Raw genomic sequence first — 26,861 nt, 5'->3', positions numbered from 1 at the left:
TATTAAAACAACAAATTTATTTTACGTTACGTACAGTATGTACAAAAGTAACACAACACTTAAAATTACATTGGTTCTTAAATTACTCTACTTTTCGGCATTATTTACGTAGGATTATCCTATCATACTTTAAGGACTCTACAAGGGGTGTGATTATGAGTACTAGTCTTGATAGAAAATTCTACAAACGAAAGGAACTTCCAAATTTTGTACTATACCACGGGGCTGCCATCAATTTCGGTGCATTCCTCGTAGTTGCTGAAATACCGCAAAGACAAATTAACTGCGATCCATTTTCATACATCCTCTTCAATTAATATTGCATTAGTTGCATATTAATGGATTCCGGCACTAATGACAGATACGAATTTGATTATACCATTATCAGGTAATCTTTCAATGAAGTTAGAATAGTCAATGACTTGTACCAAGCATAAAACCAATGTTATCATCTGTGATGGATTCACTGAAAACGACCTCATTTTCACACTTGAGACAGACGTCTAGGATATCAAATAAATCAGAAAGAAAAAAGCACAGGGTTCCTATCTTTTATAGTTTTTACACTTACGGTTGTCGGAGGAAAAGAATTCAATAAGAATGCAATAAAATATGAATTCCCCAGCAAAAAATATATGAAGGCAAGGACATGTGTTCATATGGCGGCGTCTGGACGCAAAAAATGGATACACCTAGGGTTATACACTCCAGTTCGGACCCAAAACAAATAAATGTTTCATACATTTATAAGTGTTACAAGCTGTTTTTCGGTTTTTGAAAGCCAGTTTTTTAGAACACAAATTTTTGAGTACTTGCGTGCTTTTAATACTTAAATTGTTAATTTATTTTAATAAAATAACTAAAACCACTTCGGACCTCGGACCTCGGTTAAGTCAACGCTTGTGACCATTGTTATTGTATATCTTTTTTATTAAAAAATATGCTAAAAATGTAGAATAAAAAAGTCGTTTGTGCTGTGAATACCTCATTTCATTTGATTGACAATTTACATGCTTTTAAATATTTTTTACATATACTTGCTATTTTGTTATTGGTGTTTTTATTAAACATAAGCGTCAAACTGTATTATTGTCTCAATAAAAATTTACTTTATAACTCTTTTTTAATTCACTTTTAAAAAACAAACTACTAATAACAAATTTACTTTAAACTTCAGTATCTACTGTCCAACACTAAAATCCTCCTACATACAAAAAAGGGAACTAATTGCACTAGTCTGCAACGAAATCCTACATTAAATAAAATTAGTATGAATATGAAAGTTTAAACGTGTAAAATTTTTATCTTACAATAGTTTGTTGCAACCACGTATACACTGAGGTTTTTATTTTGCTGGACATTACATAACACACATAAGTAACACTATTAATAGCATTATTCTACCGTAAGTTTTAAAAAGAAAGCAAGTAAAAACTGCATATCCTTTCTTATGTTTTTTTAATTTCTCTAAATTATTTTTCTTGTGATTCGTTATTGCATTTACGCTACTTTAATCCATTTGAATCGTATCTGAACGTACAGTCACGATAAAAAATATTGACCGCAGCCACAAATCATTTCGATATGATACTGTTAATGTGGACATTTGACTAGTTTATAAATTAGCTAAATATTGTGTCAACTAGATGGCCAGTTTGTAAACAAACCTGTTTGTTGAAATTTATAACCCAAAAGATTTTAGTGGGGCTTTTGCTATCCGGCCCTGTTGGTATAGGTGTAAATTTTTTGAACGTGACTGTACATACAGGGTCTCAAAAACCGGCGCACTAACTCAGTGGTACGTTTTTGAGAAGCACGTATAGATTATTGGAAAAATCTTGAAAAAATCCTAAAATCATATTTTAAAAAATCTGTAGCTACAAACTTATTTTGTTAACTTCTTCAGTTTTCATTATTTTTTAATAAAAAAAATGAATAATCATTTTTAAATTTACTACCAGTCTTAGTAGTTTTCTTGAATTATAAAAACTTACAATTTAACAAAAAAATCACAATTTGTCGTATGCCAACACCGGGAATTATTTCCAAAAAAACTTTTTCAAAAACAATTTATTTTTATTGCGGATCAAATTCTGTTGCGACCACAATTGTTAGACAACGTTGCCACATAACATTTATTTAAAATTCGTTATTTATCAATAACTTTAATACAATAGTATACTATATTATAAGTGATAGAAATGCATCACTATATGCGAGTGAGAATTTTATAATGGCATTTCGATCACGTGTGATATACGACGTTTTATCTTACAGGTGCATTGTAAAAAAATCTAAGAGAAATTCAGGTAAATATCCGCCTGTAACATTTTTTTGTATCAGTTTTCGTAGAGGCCTGTGTTGCAACAATTATGAAAAAAACAGTCTCATCGTTTTCCCCAAGTTTCCCCAAATTTACTCATTTGTGAGTAGAACTGACAAGCTTGATTTCTCTTGTGAAAGAAATTTGATTTCTCTCACCGAAAACAATGGTATAATGTACCTAAAAAACTGGACCTGTAAAATAAAGATTAATTTTACCTTTATATGTAGGCATTTCTCTACCACATACAATTGAGTTTGTGCGCCGGTTTTTGAACACTCGGTATAAAAACGATTTCAATTAGTGGAAGACAAAAAAGCTTAGGACATCATTTAAGAACATTTTTCTTCTTATAAATATATGTTACATGTCCTTTCCAAATTTTATTTTTTGACTCTTATTTAGTTTTCTTTACCGAGTCGAGAAATATCAAGAAAGATATTATCAAGAAATTATTACACGTAAATTAGAAATGATACAATGGCGAATAGACAGAACATCTTTTAGAACTAATGACATCAGATTTCTGTTGGGGTGAAAAAGAAAATAAGAAAAGTCAAGAATATAAAGAAAATACCGTTAATATGCATTTTTTTTTCAGGTGGATTTTTTAAATGATTTTTAGTGTTTTGGAACGAATTATAACACTTGTAAATTATTGTCGCAATCATTAAATCTACAGTTATAGCTGTATTCTTACTCCAAAAGTGTATGTGATACGTAGGTAATTTTTGTTACCATATGATGATTTAAAAGCATTGTATTTACAATAATCACTCATAACACTCGTAATAAAAGGAGAAAAAAAGTTATTTTTGCAGACCAGCACATCGGCTTTAATCCGCTTTAATTTTCATTGGAAAGCTTTAGAGAAAATCGCACATAAAGTTCTAAAACAACTTTTTTTGTAGTTTTCGGGTGTTTTGTTACCATTAGCTTTTTTAGAAACAAAAGCAAAGGAGGTGGCGTCTCTTGACTCCTTCATGTAGAATCCAAATTTTAAAAGAAGTTTGTTTCTGACATCACTTTGTGCCTTTTGTGTAAACACAGGTTTCAAGTATCATTTTATAAAAAATTATCTGTCTTGTTTGACACAATTAACTTTCAATTTAAATATCCACCTTAAAATACAAATGTGGTCTCCTAAAATTCGAACATATTGACATGCGTGAAAGACAAAAAGTAAAAATTTGTTGTGACTTAAATATTTTCTACCACAAATTCTTCCAAAATAAGTATCAAATAATTTATAAATTATTTGTCTACATTTCACTTGGTCTTAATTTAAAAGCAAACTTTTAAAAAGTAAGTTTAGGAGTGTATTACTTTATATTATATGTATGAGTTAGTTGAAAAGTAATTCCTTTATGTAGATTAAATCTTGTGTTAATTTTCGTTGACCAAATTTGGTAAGTGGAACGTATGAGAAGTTTTAATGGCCACACTATAGTAAATTAAAGCCTGTAAACCTCGTAAAGCCATTAAAATTCTAAATGCAGTGAAAATTTGTAATTTAATTAGCCAGTATTTCAGATTTATTTAACTTTTGCCCTCGAAAGATGGCAGCCCATCTACTCAACCAAAGCCCTATCAAACATTAAAAAAATATCTCCGAGTTATCACAATGTGCAAGTCAATGATTCTCCACATTACCCTCCGCCCCTTCCCCTTCGTATCCCTCATCCAGACTCTCCGTGAACGTCTCTTTAATCGGCTCACATTTGGTGTTTGTGTCCTCAGTCTGAGCACCCACACTCTTCACACAGTCTTTCGCAACAAAACTCGCGGGGACACACGACGGCCAACTAACCGTAGTCGTTGTGGAGCAGCAGGGCTCCACAGCCCCCTCGTTGGTCCTCACCGGATACCCGTCTGCAGTGTACCTCACGTCACTGTAGTGCTCATACGACGGATGCATCGTCCGTTGGAGGAACTCAGCTTCGCGGGAGAACCTCCCAGCTGGATTGGCAGCATTGGAGCGCTTGTTCCTGTTGTAGGGGAGCGTTTTGTAGCAGTTCGAGCCCGAGTTGAGCAACCCCACGGGGTTGAGGTGAACGTCGGGGGCGTAGACGTACAGGTCGCGTTTTTTCAAGGGGGTGAACCGCCCCACACTTTCAGTGCCGTTGATGAGGTCGGGGTTTTGCTCTAGCTGGTACGGCGTGAGTGTCGGGGGGATTGAAGACACGGGGAGGTCTTCAGGAGGGGTGTTGTAAAGCATGGTTTCTTCCTCCTGAGTTGGGGGTTTCTCCGAGTAGTCGTCGACGCTTTCTTGGAGAAGATTGTCCTTGGTTGTGTTACTGAGAGCGGCTTTCGAGTTGTTTCGTTTCTTTTTCAATCGGGCGTTTCGGTGGCATTTTATTATAGATAGGAGTATTACGACTAACAAGAGGAGGATTGAGACAGCCGCTGCTGAGAGCGTGATTAGGATGAACTCGAAGGGGAGTTCGTTTGTGACTGGTGGAGTGTCGTGTTTGACGATTACTCGAATCGTGAAATTTGCTTGGACAAGTCCGGCTGCATTTTCGGCGTTGCATATGAAGGTTCCGTTGTCGTCACTGTTTGAATTGGGGAGGAATAAAGCGTTCAGTAATCAATTCGTTTTTGTTCAACATCAAACAATGAATGGTCAGGATTTAATCATTTCATGCACGTTAGAAAACCATAACTGGGTTGAATTGAGGGTATTTCATCTAAACTCCACATTAGAAGTGTTTCAATAATCATATTCATATGAAATTTTGTACACAACCTTAAACCGTTAGGCCCTACATCAAAAATATTTTTTCAGTTGATATACTAAGTTTATAATTTTAAATCAAAAGTCATATTTTTTATTGCCTTCTTGGACTACTTAAATTATTCCAAAAGAGTTTTTGTCAGTTTGCCGTACACTTTAGTTTAGTCGTATACGCAATAGTATTTACACTAAAAATTTAAAAGAAAAAGTTTAGATATTTCCTGGTGTTTCCAAATTTTGAAAACAGTCAACAAACCCCAATTTTAGAGGTTACATCTGGCGAATACTTGAAAATCCATAACATAATTTTTCCAAGTGAACTATCCTATTTTCTTCTTTACTAAATGAAAGAAAATCTAATTCTGCATCGGTGTGCATTAACATTTCTGCAAGACATAGAAATGGGACTTACACAAAAATTTGAATTACACATTCTTGTTTTAATTAACAAAATTTTCAACAGTAGATAATTACATAAGTGGTTATAATTTTTTTATAATTTCTAACTACATAGAGGCATAAATCTTTTTACTATAGAAATTTCACGAGTGGATGTTAGTCTTAATACCAAAAAGATTATGGTGAAAAGATTCTAGTTAAAGTTATGATTAATAAGATCCCGGATCCATATCAAATTGTCGACAATTAATTAACAAAGTTAATGGCAATATCGTGTAATAGACAAATCTCTAACATATATTCAAGAGATTTGAATGACTATAAGTTTATGAAAAAAAATGATCTAAAAAACATAATACCACGAATGAAATTCGGCGTGATATTTTTTGGTTTCAAATCGACCAATAGAATAAAAATTACACTGACTCTTTAATTAATCAGCTGGCACTAAACGTTTAATGACTAATAAATAATACAAATAAATAATACTAATAAGAGCTACAAAATGACTAGTACAAATATCAGCGATTATTGCCCTCAAAAAATTTCAACTGATTGCATACAGCGGACGAATATGACCGAGCATTTATACAAGTGCATTGAGTAAATACTTTTTGACACGTTACAATCTCGGTTTTGTTATTGTATAAATAATCCATTTTTTTAATTATTTCTATTGTTGTTTTTATTGTTTTCTTATGCAAGAATTTTTTTATTCATATACAAAGCCCAATGTATACAAAGGATTAAAGGGGTATAATGAGTCTAAAAAAGAGTTAGTTTAAGAAGAGGTAGGGAGCTTTTGTATATTTTTTTAACCGTGTCACAATGGGCAATGTGCGTCCCTTGTGCACACCAAATACAAAACTGAATATTTGTCCTCCACTTGGTGAACTCGAGAAATATTCAGGTTTTGGCGTGCACTTGGGATGTAACTTTTCTGACTATTTCCTTCGAAAGCCAATCAAAAAGCTAAACAGCGGCAATATTTATTTCTTTTTTAGCCAATAACGATTTTGCTGACAGCTTGACATATGTATATTTATAACTTAATATAACTTGCCGTAAGTTCAATTTTTATATAAAATTTAAAGATAAACTAATGTTTGAAGTTCACTTTTAGGTATCACTTAAAATTTTCTCAGGAAATAATCTGCAAAATATCCCACGTGTATACCAAATTGTATCAATTTTTTGTGCACTGCTTGCTCTTGACATAATTGTATACCATTTGAAATGTATATCCCATGTCAGTTCATAGTAGAATTTTGCAACAGCGCATTGGAGTACAAAATAAGAGTTTCTGGTGAGTTTTTTTAGCTCAAAGTAAGTCGCTGGGATTTAGTTTAATCCAGAATTCTTTTCTTATACAGAAACTCTCAATTTATGCTTTATTTTTCACTCCAAAAAATTCAAACGCGGTGTTGAAATTCCACTATAAACTGAAATGGAATATACTTGGTTTTCAATTACTATTAAAAAAATTTTGAAATTTTTTTCTAGTATAAAAAGACGCTCTCAGGTACACGTCGAAAACAGTAACGAAATTTTCGTAATTCGTCATTTCATGAATTATTTAACAATTCTGCGTGTTTACTGTTAATTCTTATATTAGAGAGAGTCAGTCTAAAAGTATGTGGTGGTAAATACTAGCGTTGTCTTTGGTTGTGCGATTTTTCGTGATTATAAAGTGTTTTTTATTGGAATTTAAAACTGGATAAAAAATGAAAAATATTTGATTTTTTATAATAAAGTGATATTAAAACATTTACGTAATCAAAGACTATAAGTATTGGATCATAGCGAACACATGTTGAGCTAAAAAAACAGTAAATTATTGATGTATATGAATTTGCGAGGTTAGAATTTTTCTATTGAAATAAAAAAATCATGAAATACTTGGGTGAATCCACAAAACTGCAGTTAAGATTAACAACTGCTGACACAGTTAACCATAAATTGTTCCAAAAGGTAGGCTTTTCAATGTCATTTTAATGATTTTCTTTTTAATTTTAGTCTTCTTCTTCTTCTTCTTATTATTATTATTATTATTATTATTATTATTATTATTATTCTTATTTAATTAATTATTGTTAATTAAGTCTGTACCGTATTTTCGGTAAAGGATGTAGTTATTGAATTATTTTAAACTTTGATTTTCCATAAGTGCCTATAATTCCCCACAAAAACCTATACGAAAAAAGCTTTAGCTAATATAAATTTCTCATTATCAACAAATCGTTAAAATAACTGGTAACCTATTAAATATAGATAGGTATAGGATGAGCTAATACAGATTTATGCGCAGTAAAAATACAATTAAAATTAATAAATATAAAAAGAAAAAATGGGACATTTCATTTAGATAGATTGAGTTATGAATGACTGTTGTATGGACTTGAAATTCTTCAAATGTAACATTTTTAAAGCACCAGAAGAAAGATCTAGGCTTACTCTTACAAATGCCGAAGTACAATTGCAAACTTTTGAAATGAAAGATGCAGATCTAAGAAAATCTAATAGCTCGAAAACGGCTAAACTTGGATATAGAAAAACTGATATGAGTGAATATGAAACATTTTTAATAATATAATGATAATAATATATTATATATTATATATTATATATTATATATTATATATTATATATTATATATTATATATTATATATTATATATTATATATTATATATTATATATTATATATTATATATTATATATTATATATCATATTTTATATATTATATATTTAAAACTTACTTAAATTTAAAGCAGATGCTCTAGTTCGCGCAAAAACTATACCGATCTCAGACAACAACAATTAATTTACTACAGATATATCTTTGCTTTTCCTCGAAATTATAATTTTTCCGAGATGTTTTCCTGACCATTCATTGTTTTTACTGATCAAAAAGAGTTGAGGTTTAGATACTGTGCATTGAATCTGTACCTGTTAGAATTGTAAATGAAGAGTTCGCTGCGTTTTTCGACGGCTCCCTCCTCGATGAAATACAAGAGATGAACACCTGGTGCAATCATGGAGTCGTTCTGTAGCAATTGTCCTTGGAACGTCCAGGAAATTCTCGCTTCGGGGATTGCGTTAACTTGGCATAAAAGCGTGACATTTTTGCCTTCCCCGATTTCGAGATAGAACATCGTGGGTGAAACTTCAGGTAAACAAGCGAGTTCTCCCACCGGCACCGATTTAATTGTGCGACTCCGGAGTCGAGTTGGTCCATTACAGAGCGGCTCGACGGAATGTGGCATGGTGAAAGCCCTCAGCCAAGCGTGAAGTTCAAGTATGTGGCAGTCGCACTCCCATGGATTTTCCTGGAGTTGCACCCCTTTCAAAGATTTCGGCAGATAGGTCGCTCCTTGCAGCGTCGTCATCTTGTTTCCGTTGAGGTGCAGCCACTCGAGACTGTACAGCCCCTGGAAGGCCCCCTGCTCCACGTTTGATATCTCGCAATTGCTGAGCTCGATGGTGTTTAGGAAAGACAGATGGTTGAATGCCGCCCGTCGGAGGGTCTTTATAGGATTAGCATTAAGTGAGAGCCTCATTAGCGAAGGGCAGTCGAGGAACGTTTCACTGGGAACCGTCTCGAGCAAGTTGCCGGACAAATCCAATTCGACGAGGTTTGTTAACCCGCGGAACGTCCGATCGTCGATGCTTGTAATGCGGCAACGGCACAAATATATCCGTTGTAAGTTAATTAAGTCCATTTTGAGGAACTTGTCGCGCTGCAGTGTTTGCAAATTGTTCCCGCAAAACTGCAGCACTTGAGTACTGGAATCCATACCTTCGGGGATGACAAGGAGGTCCTTATTGATGCACTCGACTGTCTGCTTACCGCTCTTCCACTTGCACGAACAGAAAACCGGACAACCACTACACTGAGTCAGAGACAATATGAGAAACACAAGTGCACCTCTCCAAGACATTCTGCATCTCATCGACGGTCAACAAACCAGCGCAATCATCGACCAGCGAGACCTGCAACAAAAACAACCCTCACAACCTCATTCCATCCTAAAAATAAATTTATTATCACTGCAACGCGGATTACATTAAAGTATAATTATTCATACAGAAGAGTTGAAGTGATTTGTGTTAATTAACACTAATTAATAAGTGCTAGAGTGACCAACCGTTCTGACTATCCCTCACGTTCAACGATTTGAAAATAAATAATTTTTTGAAAAAATCTGCTAAACAAAATAAATAGCAAAGGGCAAAAAGCAGGCGACGAAGGATGGACGCACAGTTTTGTTTATTTACAAATTTGTGCATTTTTTTTCGTTTCCGAAAATTTTGAACAGTTTCAGATATCGTTCTTTTCATGGAAGAAGTGAATTTCGGAATCTTAAAAAAATCAGTTCTGCCCTTTAGCTGCTGCACGCTTACCGTTTAAAACACAGACTTTTCTTCTAAGTGGGCGTATTTCGAAATTAAACGCCAGTTTGCTCTAATTCAATTTTGTGTACGGACTAGTGTAAGTATTGATTTAAATAGGACAGGTAGCGAATGAGGATTAACTGGATTAAGGCAAGTTGTGGAGGGTTTTGGGTGAAACTAAAATCGCTCACACATTGAGGGAATTTCAAGTATTGATGATCACTGAGAATGCCAAGTCTTCAATGTTGAATTAATTACTCAGCTCCGCCACTAGAAAATTGCTTTGGTCGACGGTAAATACCCCTTTTTGTCTAATTTTAATAGTGCTTCTTGTAGGTAATATTTTTGTGAGGAAAGATTTAGCTTTTTACCGTGAAATATTCTCCTTTAGTCTAATTACAACCACTAGACCGGCTCGTAATATCTTATGCCTAGTTGCTTGTTAGCGACATTTTATTTTACTTTGCATTATAAAACCGAGTACTACTTGCATAATAATTATGTAAAAACAAAAATAAAGCTCATCTTGGAAACTAAATTATAGCCCAATTAGATCATATTATGCTCGTACTTCAATGTGGGTTCGTTTCCTTTGTTATTAAAAATCAATGTATAAATAGCGACATTATTCGCTTTTTAAATCAATGTAAATGAATAAAATTTCACGTCAGTCCTGAGGTCACTACAACCATAAATTGTTTTCCAATATATTGAAATTTTTATATGCGTGATGTGACGAGATATTGTTGCTACAGTTTAAAATACTGTTGATAGGCGGTATTACGGTTTTTGAAGTGAGTAATAACACCCTGAAAACATAAATCGTGTAATGATTTATTGCCACCACACCATTAATTTTAATAAAAATACTCTGCTTATAGTAATTAGATTAAATTAATCGGAATTAAATATGCACTCTCAGTCATATTAGCAGTAAAGCACAATTTACCAACATACAAAAATTTTTTTTAATAAAAGACTAACAAATACATGGTTTTTAGTGCATTCATAAAATGGTGTAGCGAAAGAATAAAACAATAAATTTATAATTAGAAGGACAAAATATGGTGGATGCGCCGGGTCATTGCTTATTTTATTACTATGCTTTAACAATCTATTAAAACAAATTGTTGTATTTCTAAAACGATAACTTAACTAAAGTTACTGGAATTACAATTTCAATTTTAGGCTTCTTGGGACTAAGATAGCCAGTGATAAGATAAGAGAGTAAAATATGCCAGCTCTGTACAACATACGAAATTTGGTTCCAGCTAATTGAAAAAGTTTTCCGGGTTGATTTTTCCTTATAAACCGTTCAATTTTTTTTAATAACATACAAATTGTTCATATTAAAAGCAATCGGATTTTTATTGAAAATATAACATTGAAGTTGAAATTTATTGTTATGGATTTTTTTTTTTTGATAGACATCACTCCATTTACATTTTATTGAAACTCGCTCCATGGATGTTTTTAGCAGTTTTCTATAATTTTATAATCGTCTAGAACCCAAAAAGTGCTCTTTAAACGTTTGATTTTTCCGATCTTTGTCTATTGTTCCTGGTACAAAGGCATTCGAAAGTTTACGTTTAAAAAAACACTAAACCTATTGTACCCTGGTCAAAACGTTTGTCGTCAGCAAAAGAACTACTGTTTATATTAAACAGTATAGCAAAGACTAAACTAAAACTAAAATAATAAAGTTAAAGAGTATACTTTTTATGCCAAAAGTTTAACTTAATATCTCGTTTGGAATATTATATTAGAATAATTTATTAGTTTTATTTTTATGTCTGTGGTTGAAAACCTATAAAATATAAATACATAAAACGACAATGGAGTATTCTTGTCACGCCGGCGATCGCATAATGAAGTCGCAACTTTTTACAGCGTCGTTTTTTGATATTGGTGATCAATGATCACATATGTTATTCACAAAGCTACATAATCGCAGAAAGAAATGTGAAATTTCTTCTTGGTTTTCAATTTAAGCGTGGTAATAGAACGCCGCCCAATTCCCTTTGCATGATTCTCTTGGGAACGGAACACGGATCACAACGAAATACGTTTTCCCATGGCAAACAAACAACTCTGACAAATTTGTCTATACGAGTACGTGGATATGTACATTTTGATCGACGTCCTCTGCACTCTGTGTTGTTTTAATTACACGTCGGCTCATCGCAACTTTCCAGCGCCAGTGTCGCGTAAATTGAACTATATTACGGCTACATATGGCGTTTCTCTCAACTCCTGAATCGTACCGGAAACCGCAAGATCCACACAATTGAGGGTATTGTTAAGCTCCTTACGTTGTAAGCTACATCTGCAGACTTGATCCAGCAAGCTTTTAGCTACAATTAATTCCCTTGTAAAACTTGATTATGGAAAAGACACTTAGTTTTCATTGACGATTTCATGAAAAACAAACACACAATTTCGAAAGTCAATATGTCTCAACGGGGACAATTAGATCAAATAATGGCATTGCAATGCCAAGCACGTTTTAGCGACGGAAGAATTCTTTCACTAACGTTCGAAACAGTTGCCTATTTAACGATATATTTGAAGGAATATCATTAGGCGGATTTCTCACAGCTTTTCATTATGTTCACGGATATTCGGACGACATGTTCTGACTCTGTTATTTTCATTCTGCTGCGTTTTTGTCGCTGGGTTTTCTAAGCCCCATTTATATTGTGTCTTAGCGCTTTCACCAACAAAATAAAGAGGAGATAACGTTTAATACGGATGCGAGGAGCATAAAAAAATCAAACCAAAAATATAAACGCAAAAACTTGTACACTGCTCATTGCTAAGCTGAAACTGAAACTTGTAAAAAATATAATTTTATTTTCGCCCTAAAAGCGGCGTTTTGTAACAAAGGTGAAAGCCTCAGTAAATATGAACTTTGTGTTTGAGGATCCTTTGCTAATAAAAAAGTCTTTCGCGCAAAACTATTTGGGATTTTATTTATGAGTGGTTTGTACAACCGAAAAGCACTTCGCTCCTGCTGAAATTGAATAACATGGCAAGCAAAATGTTGTGTGCTAGAAAATTTATGGCATACCCTTATTCATTGGCGGCGTTTGAAGTTGAGTTACAAATTAAATCAAAACAAATAAAAATTGAAACGTCTCACTTTGAAGCGAAATGATCCGAAAATAGTAGGTTAGAGATTTGGGTAATTTTAATATTGACATTCCAGACGTTGCAAAATAAATTTCATGAGTCAGGAGGAAAGTTGATCAATAAAATTTGTGTAGGCAGTTGGAAATTTTCGGTTGTGGAGAAACTTATGTAAATTTGTTTTATCTACGCCCATGTCCAAGGGGTCGCCGGTTTAAATCAGGATTGTAATAACCTTGTCAGAGACACGTGTTCAAAACAAGAGCTTAATTTGCTAGATGACACAATCTACGATATGTTTACGGATCATTTTTTCCAGCGATTAATTTCCGAAACAAAGTTGCAAGTGACGCAATAATCAAACTTAAACAAAGTCTCGCCGAGTTGAGTTGAGTTGAGTTGAAGAGGAAAAGTTCAGCTCTTGCCAAAGAAACGAAATTAATTTGGCAATTGGCAAAATTGGCTCAATTAGCATATAATTTTGCAAAACAAATTTACTAACTGTAACGACGAAAACAAGTAGCTGACAGCCATAAGATTCTTTAGAATTTCTAAAGAACTTTACTTTTCTCTCTCCAACAAAGCCAAGTGTATTTAATCACTGAACCAGCTTTAAGTACCAAAAACTTTCTTTGTGCTGTTGCGTTCTAGGAAGTTTCGGATTCCTAACAAAACCGATTCTCAAAGAGTTGTGTGCCTGGAATTCGCAATGTTATTCCAGTTTCTAATTATTCGCAACAATCCACAAACAGATACGTCAATATTTCGCTCAACATATGCTATTTCGCATTAACAGCGAATTCATTAGCGCCGAATCCGGCCATTCTTAACAAGTCGCTCAATTAGAATTGTGGTTCTTAAACACTTTGGAACTTTCTTAATCTACTCCAGCTTTGCACTGGGGCTTACGGTTTTAACAATTTGCCTAAATCACGCAAAAATGGACAATTCCTTACACCAAACTGGGAAAGCTCTCTCAAAAAATCCAATCTAGACAATAGTGGATTTGCTGAAATTACGCCAGTACAGAAGGTAATGACAATTTAAACTTGTAAAACACGAATTAAGAAGATAAGTCCAGTCGCGTCTGTGGGACCATTAAAAGGGTATTGTTTACGTTAGAGAAGTAAACTGTCAGAGTAACTTCCAGAGAAGGGTTCAAGACGTCTGCGACAAATCCAAGCCATTTCGAGGTATTTGGGGCGTTATAGGATTCCGCAGCAAATAATTTTTATTACTTGATAGAGCTAATTGCACGAACCCTTAAAACACAGTCATTAGGAACATGAAAACAAAATCCCTCTCCTATTTTTTGCCCAATCTTTTTTATTGTAATGGTAAAAGCCAAGGAGGGAAAAAAGTAATGTCATTTTAATTATCGTAAAGTACGGCGAATAAGACAGGTAAAAGCTCGGTTAAAAAACAGTGCCTGACGACACCAACTCAACATTTTCGTTTTGATTGATTTGAAACCTTACAAGTAACGCCGTGGCTTCTAGGCCCTTAGTTGGGCAACAGAACAAAAATTTACATAACACTTTTACGTAAAATCAAATTGGGCTGAGATTCTCTTGTATAAAATTTGTTTATTTATTTAGCATTAAATTTTACAAGCATCAAGATATTATAATGGGTAGGAAATTGCTGTATTCCTTTGAGAAATCAATGATCTGGTGTTGTGCTACAAAACCTTACTTACTTCCGTAATTTAAAACAAGACGGTATATATTTTCAAGTTGCATCATATTCTTTGATGTTTTTGCCATCTAATGATTCAAGTTTTGCATGCACTAATGAATTCATAATGAAAACATGCTTTTAAAGGATTCACTCTGTACTTAATTACTGGGAGCGTGAATTCAGTTAACTGCCTTCACTTTTTCCGAAGATGCTGTTATCGACTAACAATTACAATGCAGTTTAATTAGGGTTTGAAAGTGTCTTTTTGATCACTTTTCGGCCTTATCGTCTCCGAAGGCCCGTTTAAGTTGATGGCGGATCGAGTCCTCTCCTTAATCTATTTTGTTTAAGTCACGATGGGACGCATTGATAGGGCTTTATGCGATAATTTCATCGATCAATCCCGTATATGGGTGGTCTAATAAAGACATACAGCAGGGTTAAATAAGGAAGCGTAAGTGAATCTTGGGCGTCCAGACGAAGTTTTGAACGTTTGTAACGAGGCAGTTCCTACTTTATGGTTTGGACGGTCGGGCGAAGAACTGCCCCTTTTAAGCGATTGCCGGCGGACGCTGATGGCCACACTAACAAGGGAATGTTGGCCCTTTTAGCAAACACAATGCCAACCCTCGCTTATAAGAATTATCAGAGCCCAAGACTTGCAACAAAGAACTGGTCATTACACCCCAGAGACCATTTAACTAATAAGAAATTACCTCAAATCAATTTAAACTCGAAACAATATTTCACCCACTCGTAAATACGTAGCTTTTTATTTTTATGATGCGTCGAAAATGTTTCATCACATTTATCATGCCATTATGCAAATGCAACGCCAGAGTTGGATATGACGCTCCGAAAATACAATTTTCCGAATAGATTCGAGCAATAATTAAGCGCGCAAGAAGCTAATTTTTTATTGGTTACTGCAACATTTGTTTCCCAGTAAAGTTACCCTCGGCAATAGTAAGAAACACCATTAACATAAATTCAAGTCCAACTCAACTTTTTACGGTCTTGCTTTATTTCACTGGAAGAGTCGCGATTCTTAAATGAGTTTTTACTTTAGGAATACTGGATATTAGAAATCTCAGTACTTGTATCATTTTTGCTATCGCAAATTTGATATTAATTAAAATTCTCCGAGTCCCTTTATTTGCGTGATATCTAAATGAATTTCTTTCAGTTCAAAGAATGTACGTTTTGTTTTAAACATCGCTCAAACATTCATTTCCTCGCAGGAAACAATAGAGACATCAGAGTGCATTTGTGTTATTAAAATTTTATACAGACACAAACGCCAATAAACATTTTACTTTATCAGTATTTTCTTCTATTAAATTAAATATCGATGTCTCGAATGCTGACTCTAAGCCTGTCACTGTTACATTGATGTTTCCAATAAATCGCCATTAAAAGCTGCAAGTATTGACACCGGAAAAAAGTTCAGACGGATTCCAACTAAATATAACATCATTTCTTTATTTACGCGGTCATTACTCAAATGTGTTTGCTCACCCACATACAAGTTACAGATTAAATATCAACAAAACATTAATTCATTATGACTTCACCCAACTCCTCATTTTTATTTATGCAACAAAGCCAGGTATTGAAACGTACTTGAAATTGGACAATCGGGTTTTCAAAAGTTAAAAACGATACCAGACTATTATCACATCGCTCTCGTGAAATGCATTTGAGTCGAGCGGTTTCCAATTATGAATTTGAAATATTAACACTGAATTTTCCATTCACCTGTCACATGCAAAGCTCACCCGGAAAGAGTACTTCATATATTAGCAATTACCGGTCACCAATAATATAAAATACACTAACGAAATTAAAGATGTGAGGACCATTTTCGTGTCACAATTTTTTTAAATTAATTCACAAACACGAATTTATGAAAAATGTAAGCATACAGATATACTCATATTTATTCGAGCGTTGTTTGGCACAAATTCAGATATTTGAATTAAGCCAGGTTCAGATCCGCTCTAATATCCGAATCTAGTTCCTCCAATGTGGATTCGACAACAGATCTATGCACTTAAAACCGGATCTCCTGCAAATCTCCAGATCTAGCAAATTTTGAAGTGAATCTAGTAAATTATTCAAGGTGACGTGCGCTTTGTTTTGAGGAAAAAGCACAATAAAATCTACTAAGTAAAAGCCTTGATGCATTTTATCGAAGTAAGAAAACAGTGCTCTGTGGCGAATTTCTCAATTTATTTATTATCTGGTTTAATTTCCAAAAGGGCTTGAGAGGTCTTTCCCGAATCGAAAAGCATACAAATATTTAAACTTATGTTCTCCAGTTACGTTATCTGTGGAATAAAGGATGCAGTCAATTAAAACCAATTAAAATTGAAATGGACAAATTTAATTGAAAACCAACCAAAGAATACAAGTTCGACATTATAACCAAAAATAATTACGAATAGCAAATGCTCCAAGCGATATATGTGCAGATATATTTTTAAACATTAATTCAAAATAGTCACAAGAACGGAGCTTAGAGTTTTCTTTATTATAGCAAACAAAAACATTATATTGACTGAACCAAAAGTAACGCACAAAATTCATAAAATCGTTATTTTAAAAAAAATTCTCGAAGAAATAGATTTTATTTTTTTAAGTGCTATATTTTGACACGAAATGAGAAATGGCAGTTTTGACGTCATCGTTTTTGAGTATTGACGTCATTTTTATTTTTTTTTAAAGACAATTGACATTTTTAATTTGTGTTTTAGGTAGTACACATTTTTATTTTTCTGGTAAGTATATAAAGATTTAAAAAAAACAATCAAATAAAAAAAGGAAATAAAAAAAATTGTAAAACTTATTGAGAGTATTACGCAAAGAGCTCTATATTTACGTTCTTGTTTTATTTTATAAGGGGTGATTGTTTCCTGCTTATTTCTTTGTGTTTATGTGTCATATTATGTATTAAGTATATCCATGATAATTAAATAAATATATCTTGTTGGAACATTTTATTTAAAACAACTTGCAAGGAGAAGCATGTTTTAAAATAGTAAAAACACGTTGCTATCGCAAACGATTTTTAAAATAGTGTTAGTAAAGTAGCAAAATAGTAGTATAATCTGGGATTCAGATATTCAACGAATTTGAGTGTAAATCGGACGCTTTATTACCGATGCGATTTTTAAGCGTCGAGTGATAACGAGAGATTTATCATCTACGAGGTGAAATAAATGAACCAATTTACACAAAAACAAGATGAATACAACATTTAAGTTTTCGAATTGGACTCAACAAGGCTTAAAATTGCTTTAATTTTTTTAAAAATAATAATCTGACGTTTCGTGTTGCGAAATGCCAAACAAATGTCAAAACTTTCTTACACAGGAGAAAAACCGTAAATTTTGACAGTATTGAAAAGTAAAATTTATTTTTTTATTTTTTTTTCTATTACCAGAAAGATAAACATGTTTATTAGCTGTTTCATAAAAGCCAACGTCGCATTTATCATATTAATTTTTTTTAAATAAAATTGATAACATTGTGAAATAGTTATTGATGATTAGATATCTCATTGAAAGTATAAATGACATTAACTATTACTTTTTTGAAGTGCATGAATAATTTATAACAGCTAATTTTGAGAGGAAATGTGACGTTAGCGTTTTTATAGTCAGAAGGATGAAATATAGTGGATGCGTCAGGTCATTGTTTATCTTACTGCAATTCTTTAACAATCTGTTAAAAACAAACTGTTACATTTTAAAAACTTAAAAAAACATAATCTAACTAAGCTTACTGAAATTAAGACTTTAATTGTAGGTTTCTTGGGACTAAGAGAGACAGTGATAAGATAAGAAAGTAAAAGATGCCAGCTCTATGCAACATAAGAAATTTGGTTCCAGCTAATTGAAAAAGTTTTCCGAGTTGTTTTTTTCTTATAAACCGTTCGTTTTTTTAATTTTAATTTTAATCAACATAAAAATTGTTAAAATTAAAAGCAATGGGATTATTTTTTACAAATAAACAATGAATTGAAATTTAGTATTATGTAATTATCAATTATTTATTCCTTTTTGAAAGACATGAATCCATTTACATTTTGTTGAAACTCGCTCCATGGATGTTTTGTGCAATTTTCTATGTTTGTATAATCCTCTATTTACTGTAAATTTACTATAAAAACGCCAACATCGCATTTTACCGTATTATTTTTTTTAATAAGATTGATAAAAATGTATCTCTTATTAAAAGCATAAATTATAATGTCTATAATTTTTATAACAGCTAATTTTTGAGAAAAAATGCTAAGTTGGCGTTTTTATAGTTTTGAAACGGCTAATAGTATCTAAAGCAGTAAACAAAAATATAGGTTGCCATTTAAAAAAATTAGAATAACGTAACAACTTAAAAAAATGACATCATAAATGTTACTATAATGTCAAAATATATCACTTAAAAAATAACATCGACCTGTTCAAGAATTTTTTTGAAAAATGACTATCTTGTTTCATTTCATTTCTGGAGGGTTTTCTTAGCTTAAAGTGTGTCGCTGGGATTTACTTTAACTCAGAATTCATTTTTTCTATAGAAATTTGCAATTTGTGCTTTAATTTTTACTCCAAAATACTCAAATGCGCTGTTGCAATTCTACTATAAACTGAAATATTTATGAATTTTGTGTTTTTCTTTTGATTCAGTCTGTACATTTACATTAAAAAACGAAATTATTATTAAATAATAAGGCGATTTTTGTACACTTTTCTTAATTCGCCACATTAACAAATATTGTAAAATTATGAAATACAATTACCTTTGGTGTTTCTAAAGAAAAGTGGTGTTAATTACAACACATTATGATTTACATCTTATAAATAAAAAATGGTTAAAAAAAGTACAAACCATCAGTCATTACTTAAATTACTCACTCACTGAAGTTGGCTCAAATTCTCGTTATTTAAAGTTTGACTACTTTGTTAGTTTTCCCGTGGCTTATTTTCATAAAGTCTAACTTTGTCCCCGTTATTTAACTTCTAACAGATTGGAAACAGTTAATCGATGATTCATTTCCATTTATTATTCTAAGTTAGTAATCGAAAAATTACGTAATTTATCATTTTGTTGAAACACCCAAATTAAAAAAAAAAATAAAATCTCTAAAGGAAATACTTAGCAAGCATCAACTTCATTATATTTTTGCAGCTCACCAACTTAACGTGGCACATTTTCACCGACCAAGTGTTATCATATTAACTTATGAATAGCTCGCAAGTTTGGTCAAGATTTTTATAACTAACTACGTTCTTCTACGAGTTCCTAAATAATTTTTAGATTTGTTTTTTTTTCGCATTTTGAACTTGTCCATACCCTATTACGTTATTTGGGCAATTGTCAATGATGACTGTACATTTTTTTTGCAAGGACATTTTTTCCCGTCAAACTGAATTACTTTTAAAATCTCGCCACTAGAATTATAAACAAAAGGTTCCTTGTAAGCTGTTTAATGAAAAATTAGTAAGATTTAAGTTTAAAAAAATCACCGGTTACTTGGCTGTAAAGAATAATATTTGAGGTAATATTTTAGGTAAATTTGGGCATTAGCGATTTTCGGTTTTCGTCTCCTTTTGCTTAAGCCGTGCGTTTTTTGTGTAGCTTGCGTTCTGTTCCCACTTTCATAACAGAATATATTAAAATTTAATAAGACGTTTGCAGGGCAATCCGAGCGGGTCATTCGAACAAACGTAGCCCGAGTACGCTACCTTATAGAATATTAAACGGGCATAAAAACGTGCTGTGGGAGAAACAATATGAAATGGATTTTGAACTAAAAAATTGTAGCAAGCTGCTTTTGTCCGCGCTCTAGTAGCTCGCAATTAAAATTGTTTACGAAAGCAATTTAAGACTGAAGCAGTTTAACCTTAAATTGATTACTGTTCATCACAACTTTAAACACACTTGGGCGTTATCAAATGTTTAAGGTATGTTTAAAGACCGGAAATTGCACTTTAAATGACATTACCTATATACACACGCGTTAAAATACGTTTTTCGTGAAAGCTGAGCTTGGATAAATGTTTGCGATAAGCTTCGATCCGGCCTAATTTATGATGAAGATTCATCGCTTCCAGTTGACGTGATTAGACCGGTTTTATCTCGGAGAAAAGCACAAATATTTACTGGTCAAGACAATGTATAAATATAGTGTGATTATTTAGTTTAGTTGGAGCTTCAAATTGCGATATATTTGAAGGAGTTTTCTCCAAGTCGAGAGAATTGCAATTTATGGTCAGTTGAATAGATAAACTTCTACATGGTAATCCCGTCGTAAATTTTATCGTTCCCAAAATGTAAAACATTTGTTTTGGGAAAGTTTAGCGAAAAAATGTTGTAATGGAGATTAAATTACATCTCCTCCTTGGATCTTTTATTAATGTAAGTCCGAGTTACGTACAACAAAAAACACATTTTCAATTCTTACGAGATTAAATCTCTCCGAGAGCAGACCTTTAATCTTGAAAGAGTTTAATTAAATTTAGTTTCTTTTAAATTGCTGGAAATATTTTGTATTGGGAAGAAGTCGTCGCGATCTGCATCGGCAGTGATGCGAGTCTAATGGTCGATTAATGGCTGACTTTACCTCCGACTTATCGATCAAGTCTTGTTCGTTTCGTTCTTTCGAGTTAAATACGCTGCGACGTGCAATTAGTAAATTATTAGGTCCCTTGGTGAGTCTTGTAATAAAAAGCGGAATTTATATCTGGCATTGTTTCACTCGGCATTAACATAACAATTAAGGAAATGTCGGGTTTTAATAATTATTAGGGGTAGTTGTGCGGAATAAAATAAATAGAAAGGAAGCTCCGGCCATAATTCGTCCAAGATGAACGAGTAAAGTTCAAGAGCTTATCATTTGCGGCTAATGTCTGATAATGGTGTGACAAGAGTCGACTGGAGCTACATCATGTCTAGCAAGGGTCAGTAGCGCTCTTGTCACAGTACATTACTTTACTTTGATTCCCTCCCAACAAAGACAGATCGTCGAATTTATTTTTCTCGCGTTTTCCAGCTGACAAGTGATTTAAGATAATCCCATATGCGCAGTTTATTCCCTCATATTATGTAATTAAAACTCGACTAATTAGAGCAGTTCACCCCTGTAATGCGCCTTGACACGCACAGTTTATCAAAGCACCATTTTCACTCGAGGCCATTTATTCCAAATCCTCAGATTAAAACAAATAATTCGAACGAGGAGCAATCAATGTAAGACTCCGAGAGCCGTGAAATGTATTTTTAAAATTAGCGAAACTGTCAACCGGAATATTGGATGTTAAAATTCAACGCGGTGTTAAATTAAGTTTCGAAAGAAGTGTAAATACAAGAGAAACAGCAGGTAGTGTAAAATGCTCTTATTTTGCATATTCACTGTCATTAGCGAGTTCCGGTTGTATTTACTTACATAAAAGTTCGAGTTAAGTACGACGTGGATTTCATTATAGCAATAGCGTGAACGGAATTTTAAGTGTTTCTTTTGGAAAAACAAGGAAGGGAAATCCTCCTGATACATATAAATTTTACCTGTACAGCAACTTCAAAAGCTAATTAAATTTAATGAAAAAAAACTTTCGTGACGTACAACTTAAACAAGCCAAATTTCGGCCGTTCCACTCTCGAGACGAAAAAATATTTCATCGAATTATGTAAATGATACAGGCATTCCCTTGAACGTTGCAATTCCATCGTTTGTGATTTCAAACAGGAAATAGTATTATCGTCGTTCCATTTGTTTGTTTTCTCTGGAAATCGCAGAAAATTATTCCTTTTCCTTGGTAATCCCAAGCTGGCAGTTTTTCTTTCCCATGCTTTGCGAATAAAATTAAACAACTCTAAAAATTTCACCATAGGAAAGCCCCTTGAAATTATCCTCTAGGTTAAACACAAGGGATCGCCTTTTATTATAGAGATAGAAATAAAACTTGGAAGTTTCTCCCGATCATCAAATATATTCGTCGAAGTTGTGAGGAGAAGAATAAGAGATATAATCAGGCTAATATCTTCCTCTTACTCTTGCCTCACGTCACATTTCTCCCTTCGAGAGTTCAAGTCATCCTTCATGTCTAGTGGCTAAGATTTACTGCTATTCATCTTCCAAACAAAAAGATACGCGTTTCTCCTCCCCTTTCTAGTAATTTGCTCCTCCGCAGAGTTTCCACGTGTAATTCGCGTCACTTTTTGCAAACATCGAACTAGTAAATAATTTAGAAGCACTCGTCTAGATTAATTACAAAGTTTTTTAAATTAGTAAAGTTTTTACCAAGTCGAGCGCCAATCAGCCGTGCTATATTACATCATTAGCAATAATCGCAATTATTTATCCGAGCGAAATTTCACGTTGGACTTGCTAAATTATCATATTTGAATTTATTGTGCAATGATTTATTAATTTTTGGTACGGATGTGTTTTGTGTTTTCACGATTTTTGTTTGCGTTGGCAACCATGTTAAAATTAAATTGACGTCCCCAGGGATAAAATTATTGAATTATGTCGGCTGTAAATGCCCTCTTCTCGACTAATTCAATAATAGGTAAACACAAAGAGTTGAGGCAAAATTATTGATTGCACCGGAGGGATTCATCGGCCAAATCACAAGTGTATTAGTTGCGTAACGGCGTGATTAGACAGATTTTGATAACACTGCCGTCATTACAAGCCAGTCTATATTCATAAACGTCTTCACCGCTTTATAAGGTGGTTGTTAAATTTTGATTTAATCTTCTCACCCTTGATGTCACGGTGCTGCGTTAACAGATTGCATTATTCAAACAGACAAGAAATGTAATTTCCGACAACGTGATTTTTCACAAACCCCACTACACGAAATTAAAGCCAATCCCTTTTTGACATGGCTTAACATTCTTGTATTTTTCTTAAAAGATTCTCATTTAAAACAACGACCCTGCAGCGAGTTATCTGCAAATTAATTCGCATTATTAAGACCTTCAGACACCTCATTAGAGCCCCACGCAATGAGACTAAAATTTTAATTTGTCCTCGAGATTCCCCATTACTTACTTACTTTCAGCCTTACAACTTCATGCCTTTTCCAAACTTGCCTCATACATATTAATAAAATCCCAATTAATAAGTTTGATTTAGTTACGAAACACACAACTTCACTGAATGTAACTACCTGAGTACGAACATTAATTTCGACAAGTACTCAACAGTTAATTGAAAATCGGTGATTCAACTGGACCCGAGTTTAATAAGTAAATGTTTCTTTAGCATAAAAAATGCACCAAAATGTTAACTTGCTCTAACGAGGTGCTAACGATCAAACTTTTAAAAATATGTAAATGCTTGTCAAGTTACAAATAATCCAAATTTCCCTCTTTGGACACTGCAATATAACAAATAAATTGCCACCACTTTGTCACGTTATTCTTCAACTCCTAATACCCAGAGATGTTTATGTTGGTAGGTTTATTGACCGTAAAATGTGTCGTTTAAAAAAACACATGTTGCTAACAAAAGGAAAAGCTTTAGTGGAACGCATGGTTTAAAAAGTAAAACAGGTAATTCTGTCAATTTCTTTTATTTGCTCCGACCACAATGTTCTATTTAAAACACAACTGTTGCTATTGTGTATTATTAGTACATTGCGTGTTTAGTTTGTTTATTTTTACCGAAACTTGATTCTTAACATATGCTGACTGTTCCGTAACAAGATAACTTTTGAAGAGAAAATGTTTCCGTTGTTAGCACTTCTTCAACATGTGGATGTAAAATCTACTAACTTTTGCTTGTTATGTTGCTAGTTTTTTTTTACTTACTGCCGTCACTATCATATCACATATGCCGTATTTACTTATCATTATTTTCATAATGCACAGGTTTGGAGCTTTTATTATATTTTTTGCAAGTAATCTTTCCTGTTTTTATTATTTTTAATATTTTACTCACTAAACTAAGTACAAAATCTTCATATCATGTTCCTTTTACAAAAAATTAATACCTATATTATTGTCCTGTGCTTAAACTAAATTTGAACAAAACTAGCTAATATAAATAAAAAATAAATTAAGTTCAAACTCATTTATTGGCAATTATTAATAACAGAGCTAAATAGGAAACCTTCACTGAATTTAAACAAACACAGTTTATTTTAAAAATATCAATTTATAACAACAAAAAACACTGCAAGTCATGAAAAGAAAATTGTGAAGTATAATATGAGCAATATTTTTTCCTTTTTTTTCAAAATTTATTGCAGTGCTATAAAATGTTAGCAAATTCTTAGCACGTTTTTGACAGCATGCATCCTCTCATTCATGATGATAATGTTCATAAATCTGGCAGATGTACTTACCTAATAATATCCTAGACCGTAATGTCGCCTCAAGGAAGATAATTAATTTATTAGATATTGTTGTAAACAAACAGTTGCAATTGCAACTCATTGGTCATTTTGCCAATTTTAGGCTCTGGAGAACAGTTAAAATACAGTGGTAAAATACAACTTGCTTTACAATGATCGCTTTTTTTAAATAATTTTATAAAAAATTAACTCTGTAAACTTTTGGTAGTAAATTAAAACAAAATGAATAGTTATTGAAATTATTTTCGCGAAAGAACAATAACTATTTTTATTTTTTTACCAACGATTTGTTAGTCGGAAATACTTGCTATCCCGGCGCATCCACCATTTTTAAATAATTGATATAATGATTATTTATTTAGCATCTATTTTGGTTTTACAATAGTCGGAACATGCGTAAACAACATAAATAAATACCCAGTTTAAAATATGTTTTACACAGGATTAGTATAACTGTTGCATCGAATAGGGTTTATGTTTCTGTGTTTGTGCGTAATACGATCGACTGTTAATGGTTTGCGTTGAAAGTGGGCAAAGTTGTTCCTTTCAGCAATGCATAAAGCACTCGTCAGAAATCCGTCAAGAATATATTTCCAGTGTCATTCTCTCGGTGAATTTTCCGGCTTTATCTCATCATTTTCGGTAAATGTTCTCTGACGGGCCTTGATTATATCCCTTTTCCTTAATGGAAGTGCGAGTTTGGAAAAAATTGCTATTTTTGTTTTTCGACACAGTTTTGCTTTTCCGTAGATGAGTGCAGGAGTTGCTTATTGAATTTTGTTTTAAATAGAATATGTGGTGGGAGTGATGGATCGATGTTGTGTGAATTATTTAGAAGGTAAAGAAAAGGTTCGTTTGCTGGGGAAATCCGTAAAATTTTGCTAAATTGTCGGTCTGAAGAGAGTTTAATTTAATATTTGGCCAAATGAAGGAAAAACCGGGCTTTAATTATTTAGGCTTCACTCATTCGTGGCTATTACTTAAAGTTGGGTCCGTGGAAGCGTACTTGGTTAAAAATGTATGTTGCGAAAAGTTTCGGCTACATATCTGACCTCCATTAGCAATCGCGGCACACACTCGACTGTTCCAGATATCTTTCCCTTTCTTAGCAAGTTGGAATTCACCCGTCGACCCCATCAACACAACTGGTAAAGTTTACCGGTTGAATTTGAATGTTCGTGATTAGCTCAACTTATCAAGGCGGAATCCTTCAAACTTTAAATGACTCTCTACAAATTTACATGTCCAACTACGAATTACTCCAATACTCCTTAACATCCATCTATTTACCGTCACTCTGCCGAAATTTCATCATTTTACGGCTATTATCGCAGAAACGTCCCAAATGACAATCCGCTCCTCAATTACTTGCCACAAGTCCAAAGTTTAAACCGCTTCCACGCAAACAACACGCCCAAATCACTCTTAATTTAATCATTTCAATTACACACCTATCCACCCCATTAATATTCTTCAAATGCCTCCAACACAGCTTTTGATGTTTTTATGACGCTAACTTATTACAGCCTGCTCTATTGTTGTCAGGAATACATAATCTATCAAGAAATTACACCGCATAAAAGGTGTTTACCGTGGAAAAAATGCGTGACACAAAAACTACTTCAAATTAATTTTTTACACACACACACACTTTGACCCAAATTACATTATTTTGCAATTTTTTACAACTATAAACATGAAATACTCACATTTTGGCGGTTTGCGACCCGAATCACAAAAATTCCAAATTGGTGATGTTGCTAGTTTAAAATTGGTGGATTTTTGCACAGATTCGACGCGATATGGTATTAAGCGCAGCGCTTTCGCTAGAC

General features: G+C 33.2%; 1 protein-coding gene across 1 annotated transcript; it reads right to left on the bottom strand.

The window, feature by feature from the left end:
* On the bottom strand, nt 1-26,861 carry LOC662080 (leucine-rich repeat-containing protein 24). Its single transcript, XM_968201.3, has 3 exons — nt 26,739-26,861; nt 8,408-9,451; nt 1-4,878 (listed from the first exon to the last, which is right to left on the bottom strand). Exons 2-3 carry the CDS (start codon nt 9,409-9,411, stop codon nt 3,957-3,959), a joined length of 1,926 nt encoding a protein of 641 aa, XP_973294.2. The 5' UTR covers nt 9,412-9,451; nt 26,739-26,861; the 3' UTR covers nt 1-3,956.

The sequence above is a fragment of the Tribolium castaneum genome, chromosome 9, assembly GCF_031307605.1.
Source record: "Tribolium castaneum strain GA2 chromosome 9, icTriCast1.1, whole genome shotgun sequence".
Lineage (NCBI taxonomy): Eukaryota > Metazoa > Arthropoda > Insecta > Coleoptera > Tenebrionidae > Tribolium > Tribolium castaneum.
Note: the sequence above shows the minus strand (reverse complement) of the source record. Positions and strands in the feature narration are given on the sequence as shown.

What these genes read in the sequence shown, in the direction of transcription:
- LOC662080 (XM_968201.3), bottom strand. Translation starts at nt 9,411, where the DNA reads ATGAGATGCAGAATGTCTTGGAGAGGTGCACTTGTGTTTCTCATATTG. An exon ending in TTCATTTACAATTCTAACAG is followed by an intron (nt 4,879 to 8,407) that starts GTACAGATTCAA and finishes CAATTCAAACAG; the next exon opens with TGACGACAACGGAACCTTCA.